This window comes from Pseudorca crassidens, chromosome 2, assembly GCF_039906515.1.
Source record: "Pseudorca crassidens isolate mPseCra1 chromosome 2, mPseCra1.hap1, whole genome shotgun sequence".
In the NCBI taxonomy this organism is placed as follows: domain Eukaryota; kingdom Metazoa; phylum Chordata; class Mammalia; order Artiodactyla; family Delphinidae; genus Pseudorca; species Pseudorca crassidens.
Genome location: NC_090297.1, coordinates 152,108,463 through 152,134,781, shown reverse-complemented (window position 1 = coordinate 152,134,781; position 26,319 = coordinate 152,108,463). Strand labels below are relative to the sequence as shown.

The window sequence follows — 26,319 nt, the reverse complement described above, 5'->3', positions numbered from 1 at the left end:
CAAGGTCTATTCATAGAAGTCTAGCTTCTATCCCTATCACCTCCACGCTGTTGCCTCCATCTTAATCCCACAGATAACTTACTTCTTTGATTTTTGGTTTATCTTTCTGTTTGCTCCTTTAAAATACAATCAAATGTGTAGTATATTTATATCCCACTCTCTTAGATAAGTGATACTTATCTATATCTATCTATATACACACTATATACTCTTTTTTCCACCTTGGTTCTTTTAATTTAACAACCTAGCTTAGAGATTATTCTGCAATAGTACATATATAAAGATACTCTTTCTTTCTTTCTTTCCGTCCTTTCTCTTTACAGTGCATGGTACAGCATTGTGTGCATGTGTTAGAGAACTTTTTGATGGGGAAATTTAATTGTATAGTCAATCTAACAGATATTCATTTGTTGCAATCTGGATAGGAAAATAATACTGCCAGGTAAATGGTACAAATAATCTACTAGTGCAGGTCAGATTCACAAACAAGCCCCTCTGTAGGTTACAGGGGTTGTAAGACATGGAATAGAAGAATAGGCTGGGGATGTAAGGGACAGCTTTGCCAAGCAAGCAGGGCTTAATTAATTGAATAGAACCTTAAGGACAGATAGGATTTAAATAGATGGGGAAAGAGGATGTTCCAGGCTTGGAGAAAAGGGTGTAAGTAGAAGACTGGACTCTAGAAGTAAATGAGAGATTCAGGGAATTGTGAATAAAGCAGTAGGTTTTGAGCAGAAAGATATAGCAGGTTGGAAAATGAACCAGAGTTCACTTGTTGAGGGCTTTGACTACCAGACTAGAAAGTTTACTGTTTCTAAAACACTGCTTTCAACCACTGATCTTTCTATTTAGAAACCTTTGGTGGTTCCCCAGTGACAGGATTTTGAATAAGGACAGGACATCTGAACTGTACTGCCAGACTACTCCTCCTGGGAAAAAATGTAGAGTAACTTCAAGGTGCGGGAGAGATAAGGATTTAAATTAAATATTGGCAGTGGCAAAAGAAATTTTAAAATTTAGAGGTAGAACAGATAGGACTTTTTCTCTATCTTCTAATTATTTTCTAAGGTGGGAAAGTAGGAGGGACGGGAGAAAGGAATATCAGAGATAACTGTAATTTCCAGTCTGAGTTCAGGAGTAAGGTGGAGGCATCATGGCCCAGTCCCCTTTCCCACAGAGTGACAGTGACACATTTTCTCTTCATTTTCTTTTTGGGAGAGAAGACCACTCAAAATATGGTGGTTTAGTCTGTAGGATTTGTGTGGCTAGTGTGCCCTCTAGTGTTTATGCTGAGTTCTGAAGCTTCTTGGAGGTCAAGATATGAGTTCAGAATGTGCATGAATTTTGTCCAGTTCCTCACTGTTTTCCTTCCCCTTCTTACCTCAGGGTATTGCAGGCACGGATGTGGCAAAGGAGGCCTCTGACATCATCCTAACAGATGACAACTTCACCAGCATCGTGAAGGCAGTGATGTGGGGACGAAACGTCTACGATAGCATCTCCAAGTTCCTACAGTTCCAGCTCACTGTCAACGTGGTGGCTGTGATCGTGGCCTTCACTGGAGCCTGTATCACCCAGGTGAAGGGAATGTGGGGTGAGCTGAGATGGGAGGGATGAGGCTGGGGCTAAGGAACAGGGGGTGCGGGGTACAGTATGTCGACTGAGGAGTAAGAACCAGAGTTTCCGAAGGGGTGTTGGGGCAGGAATAGCTCTACTAGGTCTCCATCTGCTCATGTGGGATGATGATAATTTATCTACCATTAATGTAGTACTTACACATTAGCCAGTGTGATGAGCACTTATATGTAGTTTCTCTGTTCTTCAAAAACAACCTTGCAAAGTAGGTATTATCCCCATTTTACAGGTGAAGAACCCAAGGCTCAAAGAGGTTAAATAAGTTTCTCAATGTCACTCAGCTAATAAATGGTGGATAGCAGGAGGCAGGCCATTTCAAGGGCAAAGATGAGGCTGATGAGTGAGGTGGGGGGTGGTCTCCAAGGAAAGCTAAAAGGAGTGGTTCTTCTTCCCACCAGGATTCCCCACTGAAAGCCGTGCAGATGTTGTGGGTTAATCTCATCATGGACACTTTTGCCTCATTGGCCCTGGCCACAGAGCCTCCTACAGACTCTCTGTTGAAGCGTCGCCCCTATGGCCGAAATAAGCCTCTGATCTCACGCACTATGATGAAGAACATCTTGGGTCACGCCGTCTATCAACTCACTGTCATCTTTTTCCTTGTCTTTGCCGGTGAGCCAAGGCGGGGGTGGGTGGCGGCATTTGGAGTGCTAGAGGGAGATGGGGGCAGAGAGCAGCCCAGGGAAAGAAAGTAGCAGGGAGCAAGCTGAGCACAAGACGGGAATGATAACAGCTTCGCTTACTGAGTGCATCCTCTGTTCCCGCTACGTGGTGCATTGTGCCATTTTATTACTCCTCTTAAGAATCTCCGTAAAAAGAAATGAAAGTGAGTTATTTGTAGTGAGGAGGATGGGCCTAGAGTCTGTCATACAGAGTGAAATAAGTCAGAAAGAGAAAGACAAATACCCTATGCTAACACATATGTATGGAATCTAAGAGAAAAAAAATGTCATGAAGAACCTAGGGGTAAGACAGGAATAAAGACACAGACCTACTAGAGAAGGGACTTGAGGATATGGGGAGGGGGAAGGGTAAGCTGTGACAAAGTGAGAGAGTGGCATGGACATATATACACTACCAAACGTAAGGTAGATAGCTAGTGGGAAGCAGCCGGATAGCACAGGGAGATCAGCTCGGTGCTTTGTGACCACCTAGAGGGGTGGGATAGGAAGGGTGGGAGGGAGGGAGACGCAAGAGGGAAGAGATATGGGAACATATGTATATGTATAACTGATTCACTTTGTTATAAAGCAGAAACTAACACACCATTGTAAAGCAATTATACTCCAATAAAGATGATAAAAAAAAAAAGAATCTCCAAAGGGTGGCTTTATGTTACCTTTTTCTTAGATCATAAAACTGAAGCTTAAGTCACATATTGAGTAAATAGTGGCACGAAGATTCAGACCTATGTCTGCCAGACTCTCGTGCACATAGTTCTACCACAATGCAGCACTACGAGAAGGCAAATAGTGATGGAGCAAGCTGAGAGAGAGGGTCAGAAATGTTGAGGGAGTTCCCTGGTGGTCCAGTGGGTAAAAATCCGCCTTCTAATACAGGGGGCACGGGTTCGATCCCTGGTCGGGGAACTAGGATCCCACATGTTACATGGCACAGCCAAAAATATTTAAAAAGGGGGCTTCCCTGGTGGCACAGTGGTGAAGAATCTGCCTGCCAATGCAGGGGACACGGGTTCGAGCCCTGGTCCAAGAAGATCCCACATGCCGCAGAGCACCTAAGCCCATGTGCCACAACTACTGAGCCTGTGCTCTTAGCCCGCGAGCCACAACTACTGAGCCCATGCGCCACAACTACTGAAGCCCGCGTGCCTAGAACGTGTGCTCCGCAACAAGAGAAGCCACCACAATGAGAAGCCCATAGACCACAATGAAACGTAGCCCCTGCTCAATGCAACTAGAGAAGGCCCAGGCACAACAACAGAGACCCAACACAGCCAAAAATAAATAAATAAATAAATAAAATTTATTTAAAAAAAAAAAAAAAAGTGATGTTGAGACCAGAACTAACACTGAAAATATTTGATGACTGTTGTGGTTCGGATACTGACCAGTTAGAATGGACACCAGTCATAAGCAACCAGTGAGGCCATACTCAAGTGTTCTGACTCAACCTGAACCCTCCTTGAGAGCATACTTATCCTCCGATGCATCCCTTCTCCCAACTAGGTGAGAAGTTCTTTGACATTGATAGTGGGAGGAGAGCACCTCTGCATTCACCACCCAGCCAACACTACACCATTATTTTCAACACCTTCGTGCTGATGCAGCTCTTCAATGAAATCAACTCCCGCAAGATCCATGGAGAGAGGAATGTCTTTTCGGGCATCTTCCGCAACCTCATCTTCTGCTCTGTGGTCTTGGGCACATTCGTCAGCCAGGTGGGATTCTAGCTGGAGCTGGGATAGGAGGTCTGGGACGATAAAGGCCAGAAGCTGGGGGCCAGGATTCCCTGAGCACCCGGGGAAAGGAGTGAGGGAGTGATGGGGACTCAGGCTGTGGGTTGAACACTTTGGGGTTCCCAAATGCTTCCGTTTGCTCATTGCTCTAGAATTGGATCCTGCTGTGTCAAGTGCTCCAGTGCAAGGCAGCATGTTGGTAGCGAATAAAATAAAATTAGTGGAATCCTTTCCTTATCTTTCTAAAACACAGCAATTTCACATAGTGACCAGGAGGAAGATCACTGTCTTCTAACCCCTTTCCATGCCTCCTGCCAGCATACTTGAAATGTGCATGCAAGTGCTATATGGGATCTCTCCCTGTCCCTCCTTGCCCCTTTGTTCAGAAAGGGCTCATGGTAGAAAATGGTATGCAATTCAGAGAAAAAGAGAAGACATGGAATGCTGCCATATGTAGTTGACAGATAAGCCTGACGTGGGCTCCTTCTGTGGGAAGTGGGGTCAAGGGCATGGCTGCCCTGGTGGTGAAAGGATTGAGCCCCTTCCTTCTTGCCCCAGTCAGAGGTACACTAAGACATCTGCCAATACAAGAGATTAGGAGCCTGCCCTGTAACAAAAGAGCTCCTGCCTCACTCTTATTTGTCCCGCTCCTAAATTCCTCTTCTCCATCACTGTGCCTTCTCTTTGTCACCTACTGGCTTTAGTCACAAGAAGCCTCCAGCTACCCTTGCTCCCCCAGCCTTTGCATTAATAGTGTTCATAGTAGCTGTATCTGTCTCCCCATCAGAGTGCTCTGTAAAGACTGTGTCTGTCTTCCCTTCTCCCCACCTGGATCTCTCCTTTCTCCTTCCCCAACAAGCAGATCAGGGTTCACACCACAGGGACCCTGGGGTAGGGGGCTGACGTGGCTTTGATGGCCTGGACTGGAGGGCTGGCTACCTGTTACCTCCCAATGATGGGCTGCCTCTTTCTCTGTTCTAGATTATCATTGTGGAATTTGGGGGGAAACCCTTCAGCTGTACGAACCTCACCCTGTCCCAGTGGTTCTGGTGTCTCTTCATCGGTTTTGGAGAATTGCTGTGGGGCCAGGTGAGTACGGGCTCACCCTCCCCGTGCAGTCACATGGCCGGCAGACACCCCCCCCCCCCCCCAGATGAGATGGAACGAGCAACTGTGGAGACGCCCAGCTCCTCGCCTTCATATCCTTCCCTCTTCTCTCTACCACCAGGTTTTCAAGTTCTTTCCATCTTGTAGGAACCCAAAGCAGAATGATCTGTGCCCACCACTTCAGAGGCTTCTGATCTCTTCTCTAATCATGCCTGGAGACAGACAAATCCCTTAGCTTCTCTGAGACGGAAGTGGAAATTTTCAATGGAATTTTGCTAAAAAAAAAAATTAAGGGTCTTAGAAGTAGAAGAGTTTGCAAAGCATATGTCTTCAATGAAGCCGCAGTCTGGCCGTGAGCTGCTGTGCTGTCATAATGTAGGGCTCCCTTGCCTCTTCTGTTTCTCACCATTGCCTTATCCAGGATGGGTGCCTGACTGTCATCTAAGATAAATCCAGACTCACAAGGTCTCTAGAGAAGCAGTATAGCGTATGGTTCAAAGCACAGACTTTGGAACCGACCATCTAGGTTTGAATCCCCGTTCTTCTTTTTACAAGCTGCATCATAGTGAGCAAGTTTATTAGCAACTCTGCCTCAGTTTCCTCAACTCCGGATAACAGGATCATTGTGAATCATTGTTAATCAGCAAATCAGTTTCAATACAGAAATGACTTAGAACAATGTCTAGTACCCTGTAAGTACTCAATAAATGTTAGCTATTAATATTATAATAATATAATCAGGTTTGATAAGAGTTTCATTCCTTCCCTAATACCACTTTGCGAGTCCCTCTCATCCTCAGCTCTGGCCTGGCCTTTACCTCTGCTTGCAGACCCCAGGTCTCTACTGATTGGTGCCCAGCCACCTGGGTAATGGAGGCTTTGCTCTAACTGGCCCCAAAGATCCCTCCCTAGGGCTGCAGGCTTTCCCCCATAGACCTGCTAGTTGTTTCTTTCATAGCTCCTAGATGCCTCCCTGATTAATCCCTATCCCCGTTCCTAACACAAGTCCTTCCACCCTGCTCTCTTTGCTGAAGTTATTTACCAGTGGGTCCCTAAAGCGCTTCTACACTGGGGCTGAGCTTGATGATTTCACGTACTGTTTGAAACTCTCACCTGGGTCTAGTCTCACATGTGGCCATGTGGCCTTGAGGCCAGGTAACAACAGCCTTCCTTCTGTATCACAACAGCTCCTTCTAACATCTAAAAGCAGAACGTGGACATTCTTTCCACTTCAAACACTTGACTCCATGTTGGACTGCTCACACAGTCCCCCTTTCCCAGCTGAGCCCTTGTCTTACTTGTAAAGGAGAACTGACTGACAGCTTATAGAGTGATTTATTTTGAATTGCAAGCCCCAGCCTACTGCTCCGTGTCTTCTGATAATACTCATATGTCCCTTCTATGGGCTATCCCGCCCAGTTCCTCACCCCAAGCCCAAGAAAACTTTTAGTATCCTCTCACTATAGTTTTATAAAAGAGGAATTACTTAGCATATGGTAACTAAGAAGAGAGTCATTCCCCTCCAACACCCTTCTTTTCCCCTTGCCCATACACATACATTTTGACCATCCTGTCTCCAGACTTGTTTTCTCCCAGGTCCTTGTCTCTGTCTCTTCCTACTGTGTATCATGCATTATGGTTCTACTTCCTTTAAGAGACAGATGGCAAAATGCAAAGAAAGAACTGAGACAGGAGGAAGAGAATGAAGTATATAACAAGGCAGATGGCTGGTCAAATACTAGAATATAAGTTCTCCTTTGTACGTCCACAAGTACAGAAAATCTTCCTGAGGGCCTGACAGCTGGTAGGCACTTGGCAAACGCTTGCCTGAATGGGTTGGCACTTTTCCCAGCGGGAAGGTTTATAGGGCAAAGAGTGACCTACCCAAGGGCCTGACCCATAAAGTTGAGAGACAGCTCTTCTCGCCCTGATTCTGGTGTCTACCCTTTTGCTGCACCTGTTCTCAGGTCATCTCCACAATACCTACCCAATCCCTGAAGTTCCTAAAGGAGGCTGGGCATGGCACCACCAAAGAGGAGATCACCAAGGATGCTGAGGGGCTGGACGAGATTGACCATGCAGAGATGGAGCTGCGCCGAGGCCAGATCCTCTGGTTCCGGGGCCTGAACCGTATCCAGACTCAGGTACTGTGATAGTGGCCTGTCCTCGCCCTGGGAGAAGGAATCTCCCCCATCTTTCTTGGGAGGTGTTGGGAGGGCAGCAGTTCTTGCTGGCCAACGTCTCTCCCCTTCCTAAGGCCCTCTCACTGGAGGGCAGCCCGAGCTCCCTTGCTTCAGGACAGACAGGCAGAGGCAGTGGTATGGGCTCCTCTGAGAGGAGAGTGATCATGGGGGGCCGAGAACACGGGACACTAACTGCTAGCATCATCCTCTAGCTTTAGGTTCATCTGAAGCCCACTTCCCACCCTCTGTCGGGTGGGCCATCTTCCCACATAAGGTCTCTTGTAAGCGCTAGGCCTAACCTCAGGGTGGGAAATGTTCAGAGTCTTTCCTGACCCTGCAGAGGGTAGGATTTAGACAATATCTCTATGCCAGCATCCCCAGCAGACATTTACTGTATATCCTCAAGCTGCTATTAGGGGAATGTAGATGTTATCTGGATTGATCTTTGTAAAAGAAACTCGCTCTCTTATGTCTTCCCCACTCAAAATTTAAGGCCATGATGGGGAATCTGATGGCTAAGTGTGTATAAATGAAAATAGTCTCTCAGTGCCTGAGTATCTTTTACAGGATTCAGACTTGCTTCCCAGAAAGCAAGAAGCTATAATTTCTTCAAACCTTTTCCCTTCCTGCAATTTCTAAAATGGGATAGAAGCTGCTCCTGCTGCTATTAAGTCCCCTCCCATAGCCCTACAGTAACTTTTTTCCCCCACTTCCCGTGCAGCAACTGTAACTACCTTCTCCTGGGTAAATGGGCTGGTCTAGACATTGATAATCCTATCACTTTCCCTGTTCTTACCCCACATACCTCTATTGTGTTAGTCCTGAGATTTCCCATCTCAAGAAATTGTAAATCCCCAAGTTCTCAAAGGTGTTCACCAGAGAACAGGCCTGTCCCTCTTTGCTAATTGGCTAGAGATCCCAGAAGTAAATTTCACTCTCTGAAATTAGCCTTGCAGATGGTTTCAAAAGCTCCCTAGTGGAGCCCACCACTTCCTAGGGAAGAGGTGAAATGAAAAGTCTAAGCTAAATACAATAGTCCCTCGCTTATCCGTGGCTTTGCTTTCCTTGGTTTTAGTTACCCGTGGTCAACCACAGTCTGAAAGTATTAAATGAAAAATTCCAGAAATAAATAACTCATAAGTTTTAAATTGCATGCCGTTCTGAGTAGCTGATGAAATCTCACGCCCCCCACTCTGTCCTGCCCTGGACATAAGTCATCCCACTGCCTATCACATCCTCGCTGTATAAGCTACCCACCCATTACTCTAGGAGAAAACATAGTATATACAGGGCTCAGCACTATCTGCAGCTTCAAGCATCCACTGCGGGTCTTGGAACGTATCCCCCACGGATAAGGGAGGACTACTGTAGCAGCTGGGCATTGGTCTCCTATAGACAAAACAACAGATGCAAATGGGAAAGCAGGGCTAGGGAGGGAAGCACACTGGGGCTCCTCTTGAGTTCCCCTTCCCGGAGAGGGAAATCCGCATGGGACCCGCAAACACTACCTCAGCATGTCCAGAGTTTCCACACGCACCCCACCCTCCAGGCTGCCAAGTCCATCACGAGCAAGGGCCTCACGTGCCCAGAGAACTTGGCATCTTTGGCTCATGTCTCTAAGGCCTCGGTGCTTCCCTGTAGGTCTGCTCTTTTCAGAATAACCTGTCTGCTTTTCTTCCCTTCAGGATCGTCTGCCTCCTCTTCTACTATGTAATTTTTTTCCTAGCCAGAATGCCCTCGTTCCAGTGTCTCCTGGCTCCTTCCCAGTCTTCTCTCCCGGGGCTGAGATTCATGGATCTTCCTTCCCCTCCACTACCAATTTCCATTCCCTCGACTATATACCTCTCTGGTTTCGCTGTCTACATAGCTTTAGGTATACTACCTTTCTCTGTTGGAGCAAAAGGCGGTTGGACCAGAATGACGTTAAAGCCTAAACTTAGGCAGCAAAGGCAACCTGTTAAAGATGCCACGATGAGCATATCTATGCCATCCCACCTGACTCCATAAGCAGATGACTGTGCTAACCTGCATCCTGGATCCTAAAGCTCTCTCCTGGCATCAGCTCTTCACCTCAGCTGGGTTCTAATGAAATTCCCTGCCATCCGATTGTTGTTCCTTGTTGTCATTCTTGCAACACTTATGGGTGGGAAGTGTTGCCAGGCTATTGTCCCATCCTGGTCCCTTTAGCTTTGGGAGAGCTAAAAGCACTAGAAAGCAGAAGATTGGGAAACTTGAGGTCTAGAATCTTGGGAAGGTAAATCTGGGGGCCAGTTTCATTGTGGAGGTTGGGACCTTGTGACCCTAATAAGCACTGAGGAAGGTGACTCTCCAGCCCCTTCTTCCGTGTGGCTGAACCCTCCCCACATGCAGACCTTTTCCTCTTACAGCATCAGGCTCCTCGGTCCCCTGGAACTGAAAACCGTATCATGTGATGAAGAGTGGTATTTTAGCTCAAACTTGGTCTGAGTCCGGAAACTAGCCCTAAACATTTCATGGCTTCTCAGGAAGCTTTATAAGTAAGAACAACTGTCTGACTCACAAGGTACCTGCTTTCCCACCTTCTCACCTGGGGAAGTAAAGTTAGATGAGTGAAATCAGCACCTTTCCTACATCCCTGGTCAACTGGTCCTTGGTCAGGCAGAGGTCAGGGATGAGGATGGTAGGTTTGACTGAGGCCCTAGATCAAGACCGCTGTTGGAAAACAAATGGCATTCATTGCCTCAGTCTCTGAGGAGTAGGACACTGAAAACCAGAGACAACTTGTATGGGGCTAGACTTGCAGCTGCTGCCACCACCGCCAGCCAGCTCTTCCTCCCCCCACCCCGTCTAACTGCTGAGTTCTCATCTGCACTTGTGCCAGCCTCTCAGGATCTCCAGTGCGCGAATGCTGCCAGTGGCATTCTCTCCACAGAGCCTGGCCACTGGGTTCCTGAGCTCCACTTTCAGGGGCCTTATCCACTTCTGCCCAAGGACAGGGAGTCTCAGAGAAGAACCCAGAAGAGGGTGAGCCCAGCAACTCATGGTCCAGGAGCCTTTCCACCATGGCACCTGTGTATGGATTACTACACGCCTCTGTTTAAACACATGAGTTGTTTTCCTGGAAAATCTGCAAAAATAGGTAGTCAATTTAATTGGTTTAGAGGTTCCTGAGCCTCAAAATTCAGTAATATATACACTTTGCCTACTATCTTAAATTGCATGCCTTATTTTTTTAAGAGTGCAGGTCAAAAAAAAAAAAGAAAGTACAGGTCAGAGCATAAGACAGTGAATAAGCTGTCACTCTTTGTCAGGAATCATGAGTGGGAAAGTCCATTTAAATTTTTAGATACTTTTGGATACCAGCACACCTAAAATATCCATCGTAGGCTAAAAGGGAAGAGAAGACTGGATTCTGGCTGGGTATTTAGACTCCATGGCAAACTGTTCCTTAAATGAAGTGTGATGTGCAATTAATGTTTTTCCCCCTTCTCTTCACCATTGTCTTGTGTGTAAGGGACTCTCTCTCTCTTGCTTTCCGTCTCCTGTCCCTTTTTCCCAGCTCTTTCCAACCCCTCCCTAACCCTCTTGGACCCTCCCTTCCTCTTTCTTCACTTCTTTCTGACTGTGGAGCAAAGCTGTCTCACTTTCTGATTCTTTGCAGATCGACGTAATTAACACATTCCAGACGGGAGCCTCTTTTAAGGGAGTCCTAAAGCGCCAGACCATGGGTCAACACCTTGATGTAAAACATGTTCCTAGCTCATCCTATGTAACAGTTGCACCAGTCAAATCTCCCCCCACCACTTCTGTTGCTGCTGCTGTTTCATCTCCTACTCTGGGCAGTGAGTGATAGTCTATTATGATGCATGATTTGCTAAAATGACCACAAGAGAGCACGTAGCATTCACTTTAACCAGCTGTGGTTATCTTTTCCTTTTGGTTTTTCCCTTTGATCTTTGACTTAAGGGAAGAAAAGCGGGGCAAAAATTCCACTCCAAAACCGGGCTGTGTGCCATTTTATTTAATTTTATTTTATTTTTTTATGTTGAAAAGCTCTTAAAACCATAACCATTTTAAAGACAGTAATCCTGTGTTCTGATTGTTCCTCTGCATTGCCTGGTCCTTCCTTGAGTTTTGTTTGTTTGTTTGTTTTACTTTACTTTGTTTGTTGCTGTGTTTGAATATGTTGTTCCTCTTCTCTCCTTCTGCTCCTTTGAGTCTCAACTCTGTCTCCTAAGGTTAGGGGTAAGGGTAAGCCGAATGAAGACTCAGGAAGTCTTTTGTTTTCTTTTAGGAATTTCCGAAGAGCAAACTTTTTTTTTTCCCTTCTCCTTTCCTCTAGTTTGTTTTACTTATAGCCAGCACTTCATATCTTATTTTGCATGTAAAGTTTGAGGAACCCCTTTCTCAGCCAGCCTATTAGCCGGAAAGCTGTGAAGGCTCAACCTAAGATCTGGTGGATTATTGGTAGATTATTGGATTCTTGCTAATGCTTATGCCTTCCTATTCCTGATCTTTTTACCTTCCCCAAGTGGGACACAGAGAGGAAATGGAAGGCTCTTTGCTGATAATGCTATTAAGGTATTTGGTGGGGAAGGAGTCTCTCTGTGTTAAGTATACTCCGGGCTTCAAATATCTGAGTGTTTGAGTCTGTTTCTTCCTCCCCCACTCCCGTAACCCTGGGATGGGGGATAAAGAAAAAACAATTGCACTATCTGTGGTTCACTTGACTGTGAGTGTGTAGGTTGATCAGACTTAGCTTATCTGTTGTCTTTCTAGCCAACTCTAAGTGTTCTCGTGTGAGAGATGAGGGGCAGGGGGAGAGGAGGTTTATATAGAGGCATATTCTTTTTTTTTTTTTTTTTTTGCGGTACGCGGGCCTCTCACTGTTGTGGCCTCTCCCATTGCGGAGCACAGGCTCCGGACGCGCAGGCTCGGCGGCCATGGCTCACGGGCCCAGCCGCTCCGCAGCATGTGGGATCTTCCCGGACTGGGGCACGAACCCGTGTCCCCTGCATCGGCAGGCGGACTCTCAACCACTGCGCCACCAGGGAAGCCCTAGAGGCATATTCTTTAGGCTCAAAGGCAGTCAAAGAACTATGTAAGTCTTACCCTACAGATATGCAAGAGCCTCTCATTCTAGTCCTTCCATATTCCTCTCATTTCCTTTTTTCTTCTAGTTTTGTCGTGTCCTTCTAACTAGTTACTGTTCTTTCTTAAATCATGCCTCTCTGTTAGAAGGAGTAGTGTCAGCTGCCCTGGTAATTTGAAGGTAGAAGGAGACTAAGGAAAAGACAGAGCCCACTGGGCTCGTGTAGTAGAGTTGCTGGTGGAGGATATGGTGCAAACCCTCAAAGGCTAGAAACTCAGGAGAGTCAGGCCGCACCTGCTCTTTCTCCAGCTGTGCCTTCCTATTGGAGGGCCTAGAAGTTATAGTCATGCATTTTAAAACCCATTTCCCATTCCAGAGGTCCAAATGAATTCATTTATTTTTCTAACCTTCAAGTAGATAAACCTCTAAGATTTCTCTCTGTAAGAATGTCCTAATCCCTTCTCTGCCCCTGGTTTCTGACAAAGGAGCAGAAACCTACAGAATACCAGCTGAGGAAATGGAGTCTTCATCTGCCCATTCATTGGGCTCCAGAGAGTGGCCCTTAGTGCTCATACCTAACCTAAGGTCCAGCCTGGTTTGGGCTTCTGAGCCATGAGAAAGTGTTGTCCTTCAGTCATCCGCTTTCACCTGTAGGATAGGGGCCACAGAAGAGACATTTCCCAGAGACTTTGAGAGATGATGACTGGGGAAGGAAGGGTTGATTGACTGAGTGGAGAGGACCTGAAGCTTTCACAGCACCCACCTCACTATCTGTGTCTTATTCCCCATACACTGCTCATGCACCAGGCACCATGCATCCAGAAAGGAAGATGCCACCACTCGGGGTGGATTGGTGATGATGTAGCTGTGTGATTGTTCATCGGCACGCACTATATAGTCTCTGAGGCCAGTGCTGGAGTTGAGGAGCATTCTGGCACAGCCCCACCCTTCTCTCCACCTGCCAGGCCACAAGATGGTGCTCCCTAGCTCTCCGACTCCTCTTGTCTTGAGCTTCCCTTACAGGTGGCTGCTTTCCCTTTAGATTCCAGAAGTCCTGTTATCTAGCTGGATGACTGTTCCTTGCTCCCCCAAAAAAGAAATTGTCCCTATCTTTTCCATCTACCCATCCCCAATTCACTCTGATCTCCCTTATTGTTTACCTGTAACAGTGATTGATCACCCCAACAGGTAAGAGGAAAAGCCAGCAAACAGGGATCCAGACCCCCATTCCAACTCCTATTTTTAAAAATCTGTTTTCTAGATAGGACTTCACATATCATTATTTCAACAAAGTATTCAATTGCTTCAAAAAAAATAGAAGCAGGAAGTTTGGAAATCAGTGATATTGAAGATGATCAACTCATGGTATAAAGGTACCTGTTCTCCTGTAGCACTTGTTAGAAATGCTGAGATCTGAAGAGTGAGTGAAAAGTGTGGGCTATATTATCACTCCTACAGGGGGTGGTATGGCTTTGAGCCCATTTCTTGACTAGGGCCAGGGGAGAAGGCATTGGGTTTGGGCTCACTTAATCCAAGTTGCCTTGCTCTAAGATGTTTGGCATAGATCCATTAAAACTTGGGATTTCCTGAAAGCCAGATGGAACCTTTATTCCATCTGATCTCACCTGAAGATAGAAAAGTAGGTCCTAACTTTCTGTGCAGCATGGTGAATGTGTGCCCAGGTTCCTTGATTCTTCTTGGCTGAAGCGTTGAGCGGATTCCATTGAGTGACAGAGTCCTTTGCCTTCTGAGCTCTGAGCACCCTCCATCCTGGGTGAGTCTGCCAGTCTGTTGTGGAGTGAGGCAAGGTAAGGAAAGCCTTAGCCAGCGGAGACACAACTTTAATGAACCTTCTTTGTGCATTACTTTTGTAGGTTCTCTACAGTGATAGGAAACACTGAGACAAGCAATCCAACCAGTTTATTTGCCTGCCTCTTTGGGTGCTCTGATGTCTCCACATTCTTGCCTCTTTTCCAGGAACATATTCTTTGCTTAAAGAGCAGAGTAACGAAAGATGTGCCCTACCCCAACCCTCATCATTTCTCCTTATCCCCCTCCCCACCTCAACAGTTTCTCCTGCATTACTTCCATTTCTTTTCTGAGGAAAGAACTTTGGGACAAGACTAGGATCAGCCACCTCCCAACAACTAAAACTGTCCTAGGACCACTTTCTTTTCCCCTGGCCTCTCTCTCCAAACTCTCAGGATCCAACCTTCTCCCCTCCTCCAATTCTACCAACCCAAGTTGCAAAGCATACCTCAGCGAGGCCCCCAGTTCAGAAAAGGAGCTGCTCCCTTTGGATAAGGTGAAGGCTGGGCCCAGGGATCAATTATTGTCAATTTTTCCTCTTCTCTAAACTGAATCCCTTCCTTTGTTGTGCAGTAGAACAAAGACTTTGACACTTATAGGGCAGTGCATTTCCCTTTGCCCAGTCAAACTGCAAATTGTTTCCTTTCCCCCATCCTCTTGGTCCCCCCCATCAGAAAAGCCTCTTGTTTGTAGCACTGCCTCCTGGATGGGGTGTTTTCTGTCCTGGTCCCATCCTTTCCCTTCTCTACATAAGATCACATTCCTCTTCATAATTTACAAACAGCTGGAGAAAGCTGCACGACTGGGCACAGCTGCTGTGTGTCAGAGACATGGCCATGCGTGTCCGGCCTCATCTGAGCTGAGAGAGCGGGCCTTCTGTCAGCGTCAGGGGGAGGCATCTTTTGATGCCTGTATTCATTCACCTCTTCCAGGGGAGGGACTGAAGGAATGGAGTTCTACTTTCTTTGGGGGAAGAGGACATGGTGGAGGCTGTGGACTATATATATATGCATGTTTCCTGACTGAAAGTGCAATTACTAATTGGAGAGTATAAGAGTTTTCATTTCTTGCATGCTGCTGACACAAATGAAGATTGGTTTGTCTGCCTTGCTGAATGGTATTCATGGTCACTTATCACCCAAAGTGTATTGCGTGCGAATTGATATGTGTTTGGCTCTTTGAGGGTTTTAAACAGATAACTAAACTTCAGTGTGTAATTTTCCATTCCACATTCACAAAATGTTTGGCTTCAACACAAAAATCCACATGTCTGAATTATCTTTTAAGTTCAGCGATTAATTTGCACCTAGTTCCAACGTCCTTGCCCTCCATCCAAAAGAACTAATGAATCGTTTTGTTTCCTGTTTCATTTTAAGAGTGGATTGTTTGGGAATGCTAACTTTGCTTTGGGTTTTCTGCTTTGTTTTTATGCAGCTTTTGAAATATTCCAGTTGTTTGCCATTACTCACTCTCCCCACCCCACCTCAATGCTTGAAATTTGAGCCACCTGATGTTTCTAGTGTTTCATGATCTCCTCTCATATGTTTGGTTTTGGTTGTTGAGCAGTAGTGTCTTGTAGTTTGGGTCTTGTTTCTGTCCTCAAACCCCCCAGTTCCTTGTTCTACTAACCAATTCTTGCCTCCGTATTTTCTCATCCTCCTTTTCCTTCCCCTGGTGTAGATCAAAGTGGTCAAAGCATTCCATAGTTCCCTCCATGAAAGCATTCAGAAACCCAAGAACCAAAACTCCATCCACAACTTCATGACCCACCCTGAATTCGCCATAGATGAGGAGGGGCCACGAACACCACTCCTGGATGAGCAAGAAGAGGAAACTTTTGAAAAGGTCTCTAAGCCTGGGACTAGGATGCTCCCGTCGGATGGTGAAGTCACTCCACAAGCCAACAAAAACAACAATGCGGTGGATTGCTGCCAAGTGCAAATTGTTGCCTGCCACTCAGACAGCCCTCTACACAGCCTGGAGACATCAGTTTGAACTTCATTCTCTGACTCCCATTCCTGCTTTCCCTATTTCCCTTTTCATCTGCCCCATCACTAAGGGGATGATGGGACTTTTCACTGTCATGTCAGCTGCTCCCAAGTATGTGTGAACCCCCACCTGGCAATGAAGAGGCAAGAGCACAGACCTACGAGGACTTCAGCTGAAACCTGAGTTGGGGTTTGTAGCAGGACCCAGTTAGACCCCAGGCAAGTAATGAATGATAGATCTTTACTCCTTGCCTGTATCAGTTGTCATTTTTAAAGAAATGACAAGAATCCTTTTGGCATTGACCCCAACCTAAATTCTCACCAGTATTCATACCTGTGTCAGCCATCTCCTCACTTCTGGATTTTTACCCTATGAGTCTGTGCTGTTTACAGGCTCAGTTAAAAGTTCAGAGTGACAGATATCCTCAAATGAAATGTGTTGAGGTAAGAATGGAAGGTACAGAATCAGCCTATAGAGTGATTGTTTTAAAACAATTTTTCCATTTTGAAAACTTATACCTAAAGCCCTTTACCTCTTTCTGCCCTTCCAGTCAAGCCTCCCCATGGTCTCTTGGTCTTTTGTGACCATTGTCTTCCTTAGCTTCACTAATTTTTTTTTTTTTTAAGTTGTGATGATTAGAAAATGGAAAGGACATGGATGAGTTAGGTCGACTTTGACCATTCTCCCTTCTGGCCCCAGTGGAGCCCTTGATTTAGTTCTAGAGGCAGATAGTTTTCTTTGGTAACAGGGTCCTTTGGAAGCAATTGAGAGCTGGTAAAAATATATTCCTGTTGTTGCCAGGTTATCTGCTTCTAAACTGCCATGTTGTCAGGTGTGTGTGCTTTCTAAGCGCCAGGGAGATCAGCATTGACGTGAAGCTTGCATATATGCGGTTTGTAGTTTTTACCTGAAGCCTGAGCTTTCTCCTCTTCCTAAAGTGGGGGCAAAGGAATGAATTAAGAATGACCTTGCCTCCTAACTGGACTTGGAAAATAGACCATCAAAGTCAACTCGGTGGAGTCCTCCTCGGGGTGACCACTACTGCTTTCAAAGCCATCCACCAAGGCTCTTCCAGGGCAGGACCTGATTGTTGGGACAGTGAGTATTGAGAAGCCTTGGGAGAGGCCAAAGTTCCATTCCAGCAGCATCTGAGCAAACCTTCCTCTCAGAAACCAGAAACCTTGAGCTTAGGTGGCTGGGGAGCAGCTTTGACGTGCCCTTTAGTTTTTAATTCTACTCTTTGCCATGTCCGCCAACATCAGTCTCTGAAAAGACCCCAGCCTTTCTCAAATATTCTGATTTTGAAAACATGTATCCAAAGTGGGAGGCTTCATTGACGCTTTCCCGACTTAAAGGAGCAAAAGACCCACCCTGTAAAGCTCCCCTGCTTCCACCCTCCCTCTTGCACACCCCACTCAAGCCCCCTCCAGAATGTGCTCAGCACTGCACAGTTAAGCCCTGTGCCTTCTCTCCCTGAACACTGCCCAAAGCGTCCCCTTGCCACCTGTCTCTCAGGAGCTGGGGACTTGGCTAGGAGATTTGTTAAGTGTTCCTTAATGCAACAGGGTGGAGCCACCTTTGCAGGATCTCCATTTCTATCCCTACCATGCTGCTGTAAGCTCTTCCGTGTAGGGGTCAGCTCATGTCTGCCAATTCCCATCTCCCACTGGGTAAATGAAGCCTACCCCCTCTTTCTAGAGTGATGGGAGTAGGGAGAAGGGGCTTGAGGCTGTTAGGAGCTGCCGAATTTCCATTTGGGAGTCAGGTGACCCGAACCTCTCCTCTCCGGCCTTTTCTTCTGGATCCCTCCTCCCTCACCCTTTCACCTGAGCTGCCCTAGGAAAGAAGAATAAAGAAACAGTATCCCCTGCACATCCCTATTACTACATCAGCGACCAGATCTGATTTTGGTTTTGTAAAGGTTACACGTTTCAGTGATCTTTTCTCTGTCTTCAATACTAATGGGGGAAAAAATAGCTCACCCGAGGCGTTAGGTGTTCACATATATATTTATTAAGTACAGTGGAAGATTTAGTTCTGTCGAGTCTTTTTTATTACCTCAGATCAGTTTTTAAAACAAACTTTGGAGGCTATTTTATCATTCCTGCTCCCAAAAGACTCTCATGGTGCCTGACAGGTTACTTGTGAGGGCTTGTGTCTACTTGTTTAAAGTCAAAGGGGATTTTGTGTGTATTCTAGTTTCCATAGTAGGAGAGAAAATATAGAAATATTATGCAAAGAAATATAGTTTTCTTTAGATGAGAAACTGATATTTTTTGAGTCAGCCATATGTATTTTGTTTAAAGGATTTAAAATAAAGTGCTGTCATGTAACCCTGTGGAAGGGAGCACATAACCAGCTATTAGACATGGCAGGTGACTTATAGTATATTTGCAATTGGTTTTAAAACCAATGCACCAAACTTCCTTTCTCCAAACAGCCATCTTTATACTTAGGGGAAAAAAAATTTGTTGGGTTCTAGAATGTTTTTAATATAAATTTGTTGATATGGAATTAAGTTTAAGTATTTATGTGCATATATTTTTTATATAAATTTTTTTTCCTGTTCAGTTGCAGTGATCCAACTGGCAGTGAATAAATATGGCATAAGTTAATAAAGCTTTCCCCAAAAATGGTGCTTTGGATTTGAAAAGGGTCTGATGGGGAAAAGGGGGAAATATTATCCTAGATTCCTCTCTTGATAAACCTAGGAGAATGGGCAGTGGATTACGGATGGGAAGGAAGGCATCCAGGAAGAAGGGACAGCCAGCAGGAAATGAGTGTGCACCCCCATGGAAATGGGTACCAGGAACTAGTGGTCAGGATCAGGGACCTCAGATAGATTTATATTTCTTGAAGAACAGCTGGCAGAGTGGTACCCAAGACACTGGGCTGCAAGGATACTCTCTCTGATTTGGGGTTTGCCTTTTTTATGGTTCTTTTCACCTCCTGTTTCCCCTGGAGTTTTCCATTAGCGACTTTTTATGCAAGGATTTGATTTGAGACTTCCTTCCCTCCCCTAGAACAGTTTCACGTGATGTATTAGTTGGGAGGTAGAGCTCTAAGTGGAAAAATAAAGGCTGGTTCTAGCCTGGGTGACAGTCTTGACTAGATCCTTCCCACAGGTGCCCTCTGCCCTCTGAAATGACTCTCCATCTCTAAAGGTTGTAGAGAGACCACCGAGAAATCCCACCAGCACATGTGAGTTCTTTAGAGTTTGTGTTCCTTCTTCCCGTTGAGCTCCAGAGGGGGGAGTCTGCACACTTAAATCTGAGTGATGACCTTACTGCCAAAAACCAGAGGGGTGTGGCAAGCTCACATGTGCCCTGAAACCTCTGAACACGTCACTTCCTTTCTTTCCTCCTTTCCCTGCCTAGTGATTGAAGCAGCCCATGATGTCATCACGAAGTGTGTACTTCCTCACTCTTCCTCACTCTCCGTATCTGAGGACCACCCCACTAATGTGGTGGGGGTGGGGCACTTATAAATGTCTGCTCTTCTTAAGCCATTCCAGGCTCTTCCTCAGAAAAGACCAGACACCCTTCCATTTAGCTCAGTGCTGTCCTTTGCCTTTCCAGCCCTGCTGTTGGGCCTGCTGTCCCCTTTCCTCCTGATTAGGAGAGATGGAGGGAAGTGAGCTCCCCATGACTGAATTGGCCTTTCGTACATATTTCTCCCCATATGTATATATGCCATATGTGAATATGCCATATATATGTGCCAACAAATCTATCTGTGTTGTTCTTTTCAAATCAGCAGATAGGAATTTTGAGTTTCTTCTTTTTTTTTTTTTTTTTTCAGTAACTAGTATAACAGGCACTGGTATTTTTATATAAAAAGAAAAAAAACAAAACAAAAGATTGACTATTGTGATCTGCATGACATAAACAAACAAATGGTGATATCAAAGCAATGTGTACCCCAGCGTGTGTTGCCGTAATCTGCAGTTCAGCTAAACCGTGCACCCAATCTGTATTTGCATTTTGATATTATTTAAGCTCTCTGTACAATGTTTTGCATGTATTTATAGGGTTCTTAGAAAAAAAATGCTATAAACTGGCAAATCTGAAATTCAAATATGTTGTTCCATTGAGAAAGGAAGACTAGAAGGGGAGTTTTAAAAGAAGGAAAAAGAAGGGTAATTTTTTTGGAACCAATAAAGCTGTTGCTGATGAGCAGAAACCAAACTGTTGCGCACTGAGAATAAAACCCATGCCCACTGGAGACTGTGCTGTGCTCAATGTGTATCCACTTTTGGGTAATGTCAATGGATGTCAAAGGTGAGAAGGGGTCTGCCACGGCTACATGGAGAGCTTACCTGTGCAAGCCCAGAGCTTAGCCTGTCATTGGACCCTGACATGCTTCTCTGCCAACACTTGCCTCTGGTGACTCGCAGCCCTGGTTTCCAGTTTCATTGCCTTGGAGTACAAGCTTTGCTCTGCCCACCTTGGTTAGAATCTGCAGTCAGAGAACTGTGAAGCTGAAGCTTTTGAAGAAAGGATGAATTTGGAAGGATGAAAAAGAGTCAGGCTTGGCAGTCCTTTCTTTCTTTTCTTTGTTTTATTTTTTTGTTTTTAACAAAACGCCTATCGGGAAAATTAGTTTCCCGTATAGCAGCTATTCCCTATCTTTCTTCTGGGGTTCTCCAGTTCCCACCTTCCCAAAGGTTTTTGGGGAGGTTGGGAGTTTGTTTTTTGTTTGTTTTAGCTGTTCCATTCACTGGGTCTCTAGCATGACTAATAGCAGGCCTTAGTTTCAGGTCAAAACAGCTTCCTGGCAGGTCATTTAAGTTCTGAGCTCTCATATCTGAGAACACAGAACTCCTTCCAGCAACTCTCATCCAGGCACACAATCAAGTTCCCTTCTCTCTTTTAAAACAGCAAGGAGGATTTCCCTGGTGGTGCAGTGGTTAAGAATCCGCCTGCCAGTGCAAGGGACACAGGTTCAATCCCTGGTCCGGGAAGATCCCACATGCCGCAGAACAACTAAGCCCGTGCACCACAACTACTGAGCCTACGCTCTAGAGCCTGCAAGCCACAACTGCTGAGACCACGTGCCACAGCTACTGAGCCCACATGCCACAACTACTGAGCCTGCACTCTAGAGCCCGTGCCCCGTAACAAAGAGAAGCTACCACAATAAGCCCACACGCCGCAACGAAGACCCAACACAGCCGAAAATAAATTTAAAAATAAATAAATTTTAAAAAAATAAAAATAAATAGGGCTTCCCTGGGGGCGCAGTGGTTGAGAGTCCGCCTGCCAATGCAGGGGACACGGGTTCGTGCCCCGGTCCGGGAAGATCCCACACGCCGCAGAGCGGCTAAGCCCGTGAGCCATGGCTGCTGAGCCTGCGCGTCCAGAGCCTGTGCTCCGCAACGGGAGAGGCCACAACAGTGAGAGGCCCGCGTACCGCAATAAATAAATAAATAAATAGAACAGCAAGGAAGGAAAGGACTTTGTCGGCTCCCCAAGGTATTTTAGGAAAAGTATGATGTTGAAGAATAGCCCAACTCTCCTGGCTGTTTGAACAGGCTGGTTCCGAAGGAGGAACGAGCCCTTGAAAGAGTCTTCTGTAGTGAGAAGTCTCGTCCCCACTTTTCCTTCCTGTCCCAGCTTGCTCGCCACAGGCACAGCCACACTGCCCTAGTTTCTTTGAAACATGTTGGGGAGAAAATAATTAATAACCAACCAAATAAACGGGCTGGGACTTATTTGATAACAAATCTTTCACAAAACAGAAATAAAGCCTCTTTCTTTCCACTGTAGCTTCCATCCCAAATACCCTTGCTTAAAAGGAGTGCAAAATACACAAAATATACACACACACACACACACACACACATACAACTAGAGTCCTTTCTAAAGCTTGGCCCTATATTTCCCCTCTTACCTTGTCTTCGTTGGGCCCTAGAACTGTGCCTCTCTGCTATGCCAAACAGGATCTTTTTTTTTTTTTTAATTTATTAATTTATTTATTTTTTGGCTGCATTGGGTCTTCATTGCTGCGCGCAGGCTTTCTCTAGTTGTGGCGAGCGGGGGCTACTCTTCATTGCGGCGCACGGGCTTCTCATCACAGTGGCTTCTCTTGTTGTGCAGCATGGACTCTAGGCGCATGGGCTTCAGTAGTTGTGGCACGCAGGCTCAGTAGTTGTGGCTCACAGGCTCTAGAGCACAGGCTCAGTAGTTGTGGCTCATGGGCTTAGCTGCTCCACGGCATGTGGGATCTTCCCAGGCCAGGGCTCGAACCCGTGTCCCCTGCATTGGCAGGCGGATTCTTAACCACTGCGCCACCAGAGAAGTCCACCAAACAGGATCTTAAGGACCATACCTCCTAACCCCAGTGTGTGGTGAGGCATGAAGAAGAGCTACAAAGTAGCTTTCTGGCAGAGACCAGTGTTTCCTAAGACATTGGTTTCACGGGGTGTAAAGCCAGCTCAGCTCCTTAGGCCTAAATTACCATGTGGAAAAAAAGCATGCTCTTTCCTTCCATCTTTTCCCTACCCCCGCTTCTAAAAAAAGTAGTTTCTTTGCCCTCCATCTTTAATAACGGCTTGTGAATCTCTTTCTCAGCTACCACATCCTCTCCCTGTGGTCATCGGGTTTGTTTGAAACTCTCCATCAAGACTGACTGATTCCCCCACCCCCAAGTATATACACACAACTAGGAACACCCTGGCTTAAACTCTGGGCAAATCCAAGGATTACTCACTGGATTTGAGTGAGTAAGCTGGTTACCAACCAGTATGCTGGTTACCAACCCCTGACCTGGGTCTATTAGGGCACGGCCTCCATGTCACTGCAAGCAGGATAAAAATGCTATGTCCTTTACCAGCAAACTTTGAAACCCTGTTGTAAAGAAAACACACCTATTACTATCTCTGTGTTATGTTGTTAACATCCAGTTGTCCCCAACATGAACCTAAGCCCCGAGAAGCAATAACTAGCTAGATTCATAGACCAGAATACTTTTAGCCTTGACTCTTAGCCTTTTAGGCAGTGAGTTCTGGGTTCTGGACTTGCCCATATCTTGTTGGAACTAATCTTCTCTGAAATTTATTTCAAAGAACACCTCCCAATCCTCAGAAAATACACACATAGAAGGGAGCGGTCTCTTTGGAATGTCCTCCCAGTGTCACCTCCTGGGAGGCTGGTGTCAAAACCAAAATGCCACTTCACACTTACTTAAAATGAGAATTTAAATGACCCACGTATTTGGAAACCCGAATTATAATCAGAAGTTTAACTGATGCTCATGAAGTACTTGAGCTGTCTGAGTGGCTGGCGCCATCGCACTCAGAGCCAGTTGCATCGTTCCCTAGTCGGATAGACCTGGTCCCTGAGTTCAGGCTCAGGCCCCACTTGGTTTCTCTGATGTCCCCTGTACTAACGACCATGCAGACCATCCTCCAAACAGCACAGTTGATTAGGTTAATTTTCTTGTTTTAATTCCAGATCTTCATATCCCGGCCTTATTTAAAGCAAATATAGGGAATTCCCTGGCAGTCCAGTGGTTAGGACTCCATGCTTTCACTGCCGAGGGCGTGGGTTCAGTCCCTCATCGGGCAACTAAGATCTCGCAAGCCGCTTGGCATAGTCAAAACAATTAAATTAAAAAAATAAAGTAAATATATATGAAAACTTTTGAAAGAGAACGTGAAGGTGAGGAGGGAAGGTCTGGAAACGTGATTGCCTTCAGCCACGGTTGTCCAAACCCTTCATTTGAGTCAAGCATTCCTGCACCTTTTGCATTAAACCTTTGAATTGAAACTGCTGCTAATCAGGTAGGAGAGCAAAGGGGTTTGAATGTTTTTCTGCTCACCCTTTGGTGGAGGAGCTTAAACAGAAAAATTAGGTAGAGTAAAATCCTGATGTGAAGTCTGCTTCTAGACCGGCTTGATTTTCCATCTCTACAATGAGAAAGTGGAACTACATCGATCATTTTCCAGTTACACTTTGAAGACCTGAGAGGGATTCCTCAGCGATGATTCAGAGCCCACCGTGTTCATTTTTTCTTTTTTTTAAGTGTTTGTCTTCCAGGTCAGCTGTAGCTTTAAAAAATGACTTAAAAGCACTATGAACTAGCAGCCATCTAAGGTCCCCCAGCTCTGGAATGCTAAGGTTCTAATTAACAAATCAAATAATCAGTGCTGAAATGATCCAAACTTAGGTGACAATGTCACAACAACTTGTGTGATTAAACACACAAGCAAGCGGAATTGGGTTCCTGTCTTCATTGTCTCCCATTATAATTATCAACGTAAGCATAAATAATATAGAGTAATGGATTATAGTCCATTCTGCTGAGATTGTTATCTGGCTGTTCTGCTTTGGAATTTGCTGTGAAGAAGAACAGTAGTTCGGAAATCCAGAGATCTAACCCAATGGAATGGCATAAAATTAGAGAAGCAAAGTGGCTCATTTGAGCTTTGGTGGAAAGAGCTGGCCTGGGAATTAGAAGGCCTGTGTTATAATCCCAACCCTGCTGCTAATTTGCTGTGTGACCTAAGGGTCTCTCCAACTCTGACACTCTTTCTTTCTCTGGTATCTAAAATTGCTATTAATAACCATAACAGAATGTCTAGATGGTGTTTCTCCATTGCTTTATCTTCCCTGAAATGCAGCATTGTGTGTGCATTGAGCACTACTGCATACTGGGACAGTACCTGCAGGCTTCACTTGGGGCTCAGCCACTCACACCTGCAACAAAGACAAGTTGTTCCATAGCCCTTAAAGTACAAGAAGTCTGTTTCTCTTCTTTTCTAAATCAAGTCAAATCTAGCACCAAACTAGCTAGCACTGGCCAAGATCTGTGAGAGGCCTCTGCTAGTCATTTTTTATGGTCTCATCTCCTCCACTTGAATATTGGTCCACTCATTCGTTCATCAAGTATTTATTATGCCAGGCACCAATGTATGCACGGGGGATACAAGGAACAAAACAAAGACCCTGACCTTTTTGAATTTAGTCTTGTGGAGAGAAACAAAACAAACAAGTAAATACAGAGCATATGGAATGGTAACAAGGACCAAGGAGAAAAGTAAAGTGGCGTAAGGAAAACAGGGAGCACAGGGCATGAGGGTTGCTCTTTTGTAGAGTGGTCGGGGAAGCCCTCTCTGACAAAGAAGACTGTGAAGAGAAGTGAAGGAAGTAAAAGGGTGAGCTAGGTAAATATGGAGAGGAAAGAGATTCAAAACAAAGGGCATAGCAAGTGCAAAGGCCCTGAGGCAGGTGCTCCTGCTTTGTTTGAGGACAGGCAGGGAAGCTAGGGATTGGCACTGAGTGACCAAGTGGGAAAGTGAAGAGATAAGTTCGGAGATGGAGGGCTGGTAGTGGACGCAAGAACCTATAAGCCAGTATCAGGTTGGCTTTCATGAAACAGGAATTCATTGGAGGGTTTTAACTGAGGATTCCAATGATCTATCTTACAGTTTAAGGAGATCTCTTTGGCTATTGTGTGGCTGCAATCAAGGGAAGATGGAAGGACAGTAATGCAGCTTTAGCTAGCACACATGCCATACATGGGCCTAGGCTAATACTAAGGGATGCAGGTAAATTCAAGCCCCACTGTCATGCTGTTGTCCTTTGACACACAAAATAGTGAAAAGAAAATTCTTGTTCAGAAAAATTAAGATATATTGCTTGCCACCCCAGCTTGTTCAGGGTGCCCTAGTTAATGAAATGATTGAAATAATATTTTATTCACTCACACAAGAAGGAAACAAAGAAAACCATCTTGACCTGTGCCTTCCCCATTCCAACTTCCCAATCCTGTTGTCATGCTGCTGCCTGGTCCCCAGGCAGGCCCTCTGCTCTCAGCGCCTCCTCTGACCTGCGCTGTGCTCTAATCTGATTCTTGGTGTGACTACCCACCCTGCTCCCTCTGCTGAGGAGTCATCACCCTCCTGCCAGAGCCTCTCTGCCTGTATGGGCTCAGGGGATGGAAGCCAGCTCTCGCACAGCTCTGGGGCTGAGGGAAGACCGGGCTGTCAGCCTCACAGCTATCTATGCTCCGTGGCTCTCCAGCTGCCAGGACTCAGGGGGAGGCTGCCAAACAAAGAACTCCAGAAGGACCAAGCTGGCCGAGGTCGGCCTTCTCTCAGGACACCA

General features: G+C 45.7%; 1 protein-coding gene across 4 annotated transcripts in view; it reads left to right on the top strand.

Annotated features, from left to right (window-relative positions):
* The window catches only part of ATP2B4 (ATPase plasma membrane Ca2+ transporting 4), a 93,256-nt gene extending 72,822 nt beyond the window's left edge, over positions 1 to 20,434 (top strand). For 2 of the 4 annotated variants that reach the window (XM_067729364.1, XM_067729365.1), the window contains exons 16-21: positions 1,387 to 1,578; positions 2,034 to 2,247; positions 3,822 to 4,033; positions 5,033 to 5,140; positions 7,126 to 7,302; positions 15,902 to 20,434. In XM_067729364.1, the coding sequence (XP_067585465.1) occupies positions 1,387 to 1,578; positions 2,034 to 2,247; positions 3,822 to 4,033; positions 5,033 to 5,140; positions 7,126 to 7,302; positions 15,902 to 16,216 (1,218 nt within the window). In that variant the 3' untranslated portion in view covers positions 16,217 to 20,434. Of the gene's footprint in view, positions 1 to 1,386; positions 1,579 to 2,033; positions 2,248 to 3,821; positions 4,034 to 5,032; positions 5,141 to 7,125; positions 7,303 to 10,981; positions 11,163 to 15,901 lie in introns of all 4 variants that reach the window. The other 2 variants (XM_067729368.1, XM_067729366.1) reach the window with 2 other exon arrangements.
* Positions 20,435 to 26,319: the final 5,885 nt, after the last annotated feature.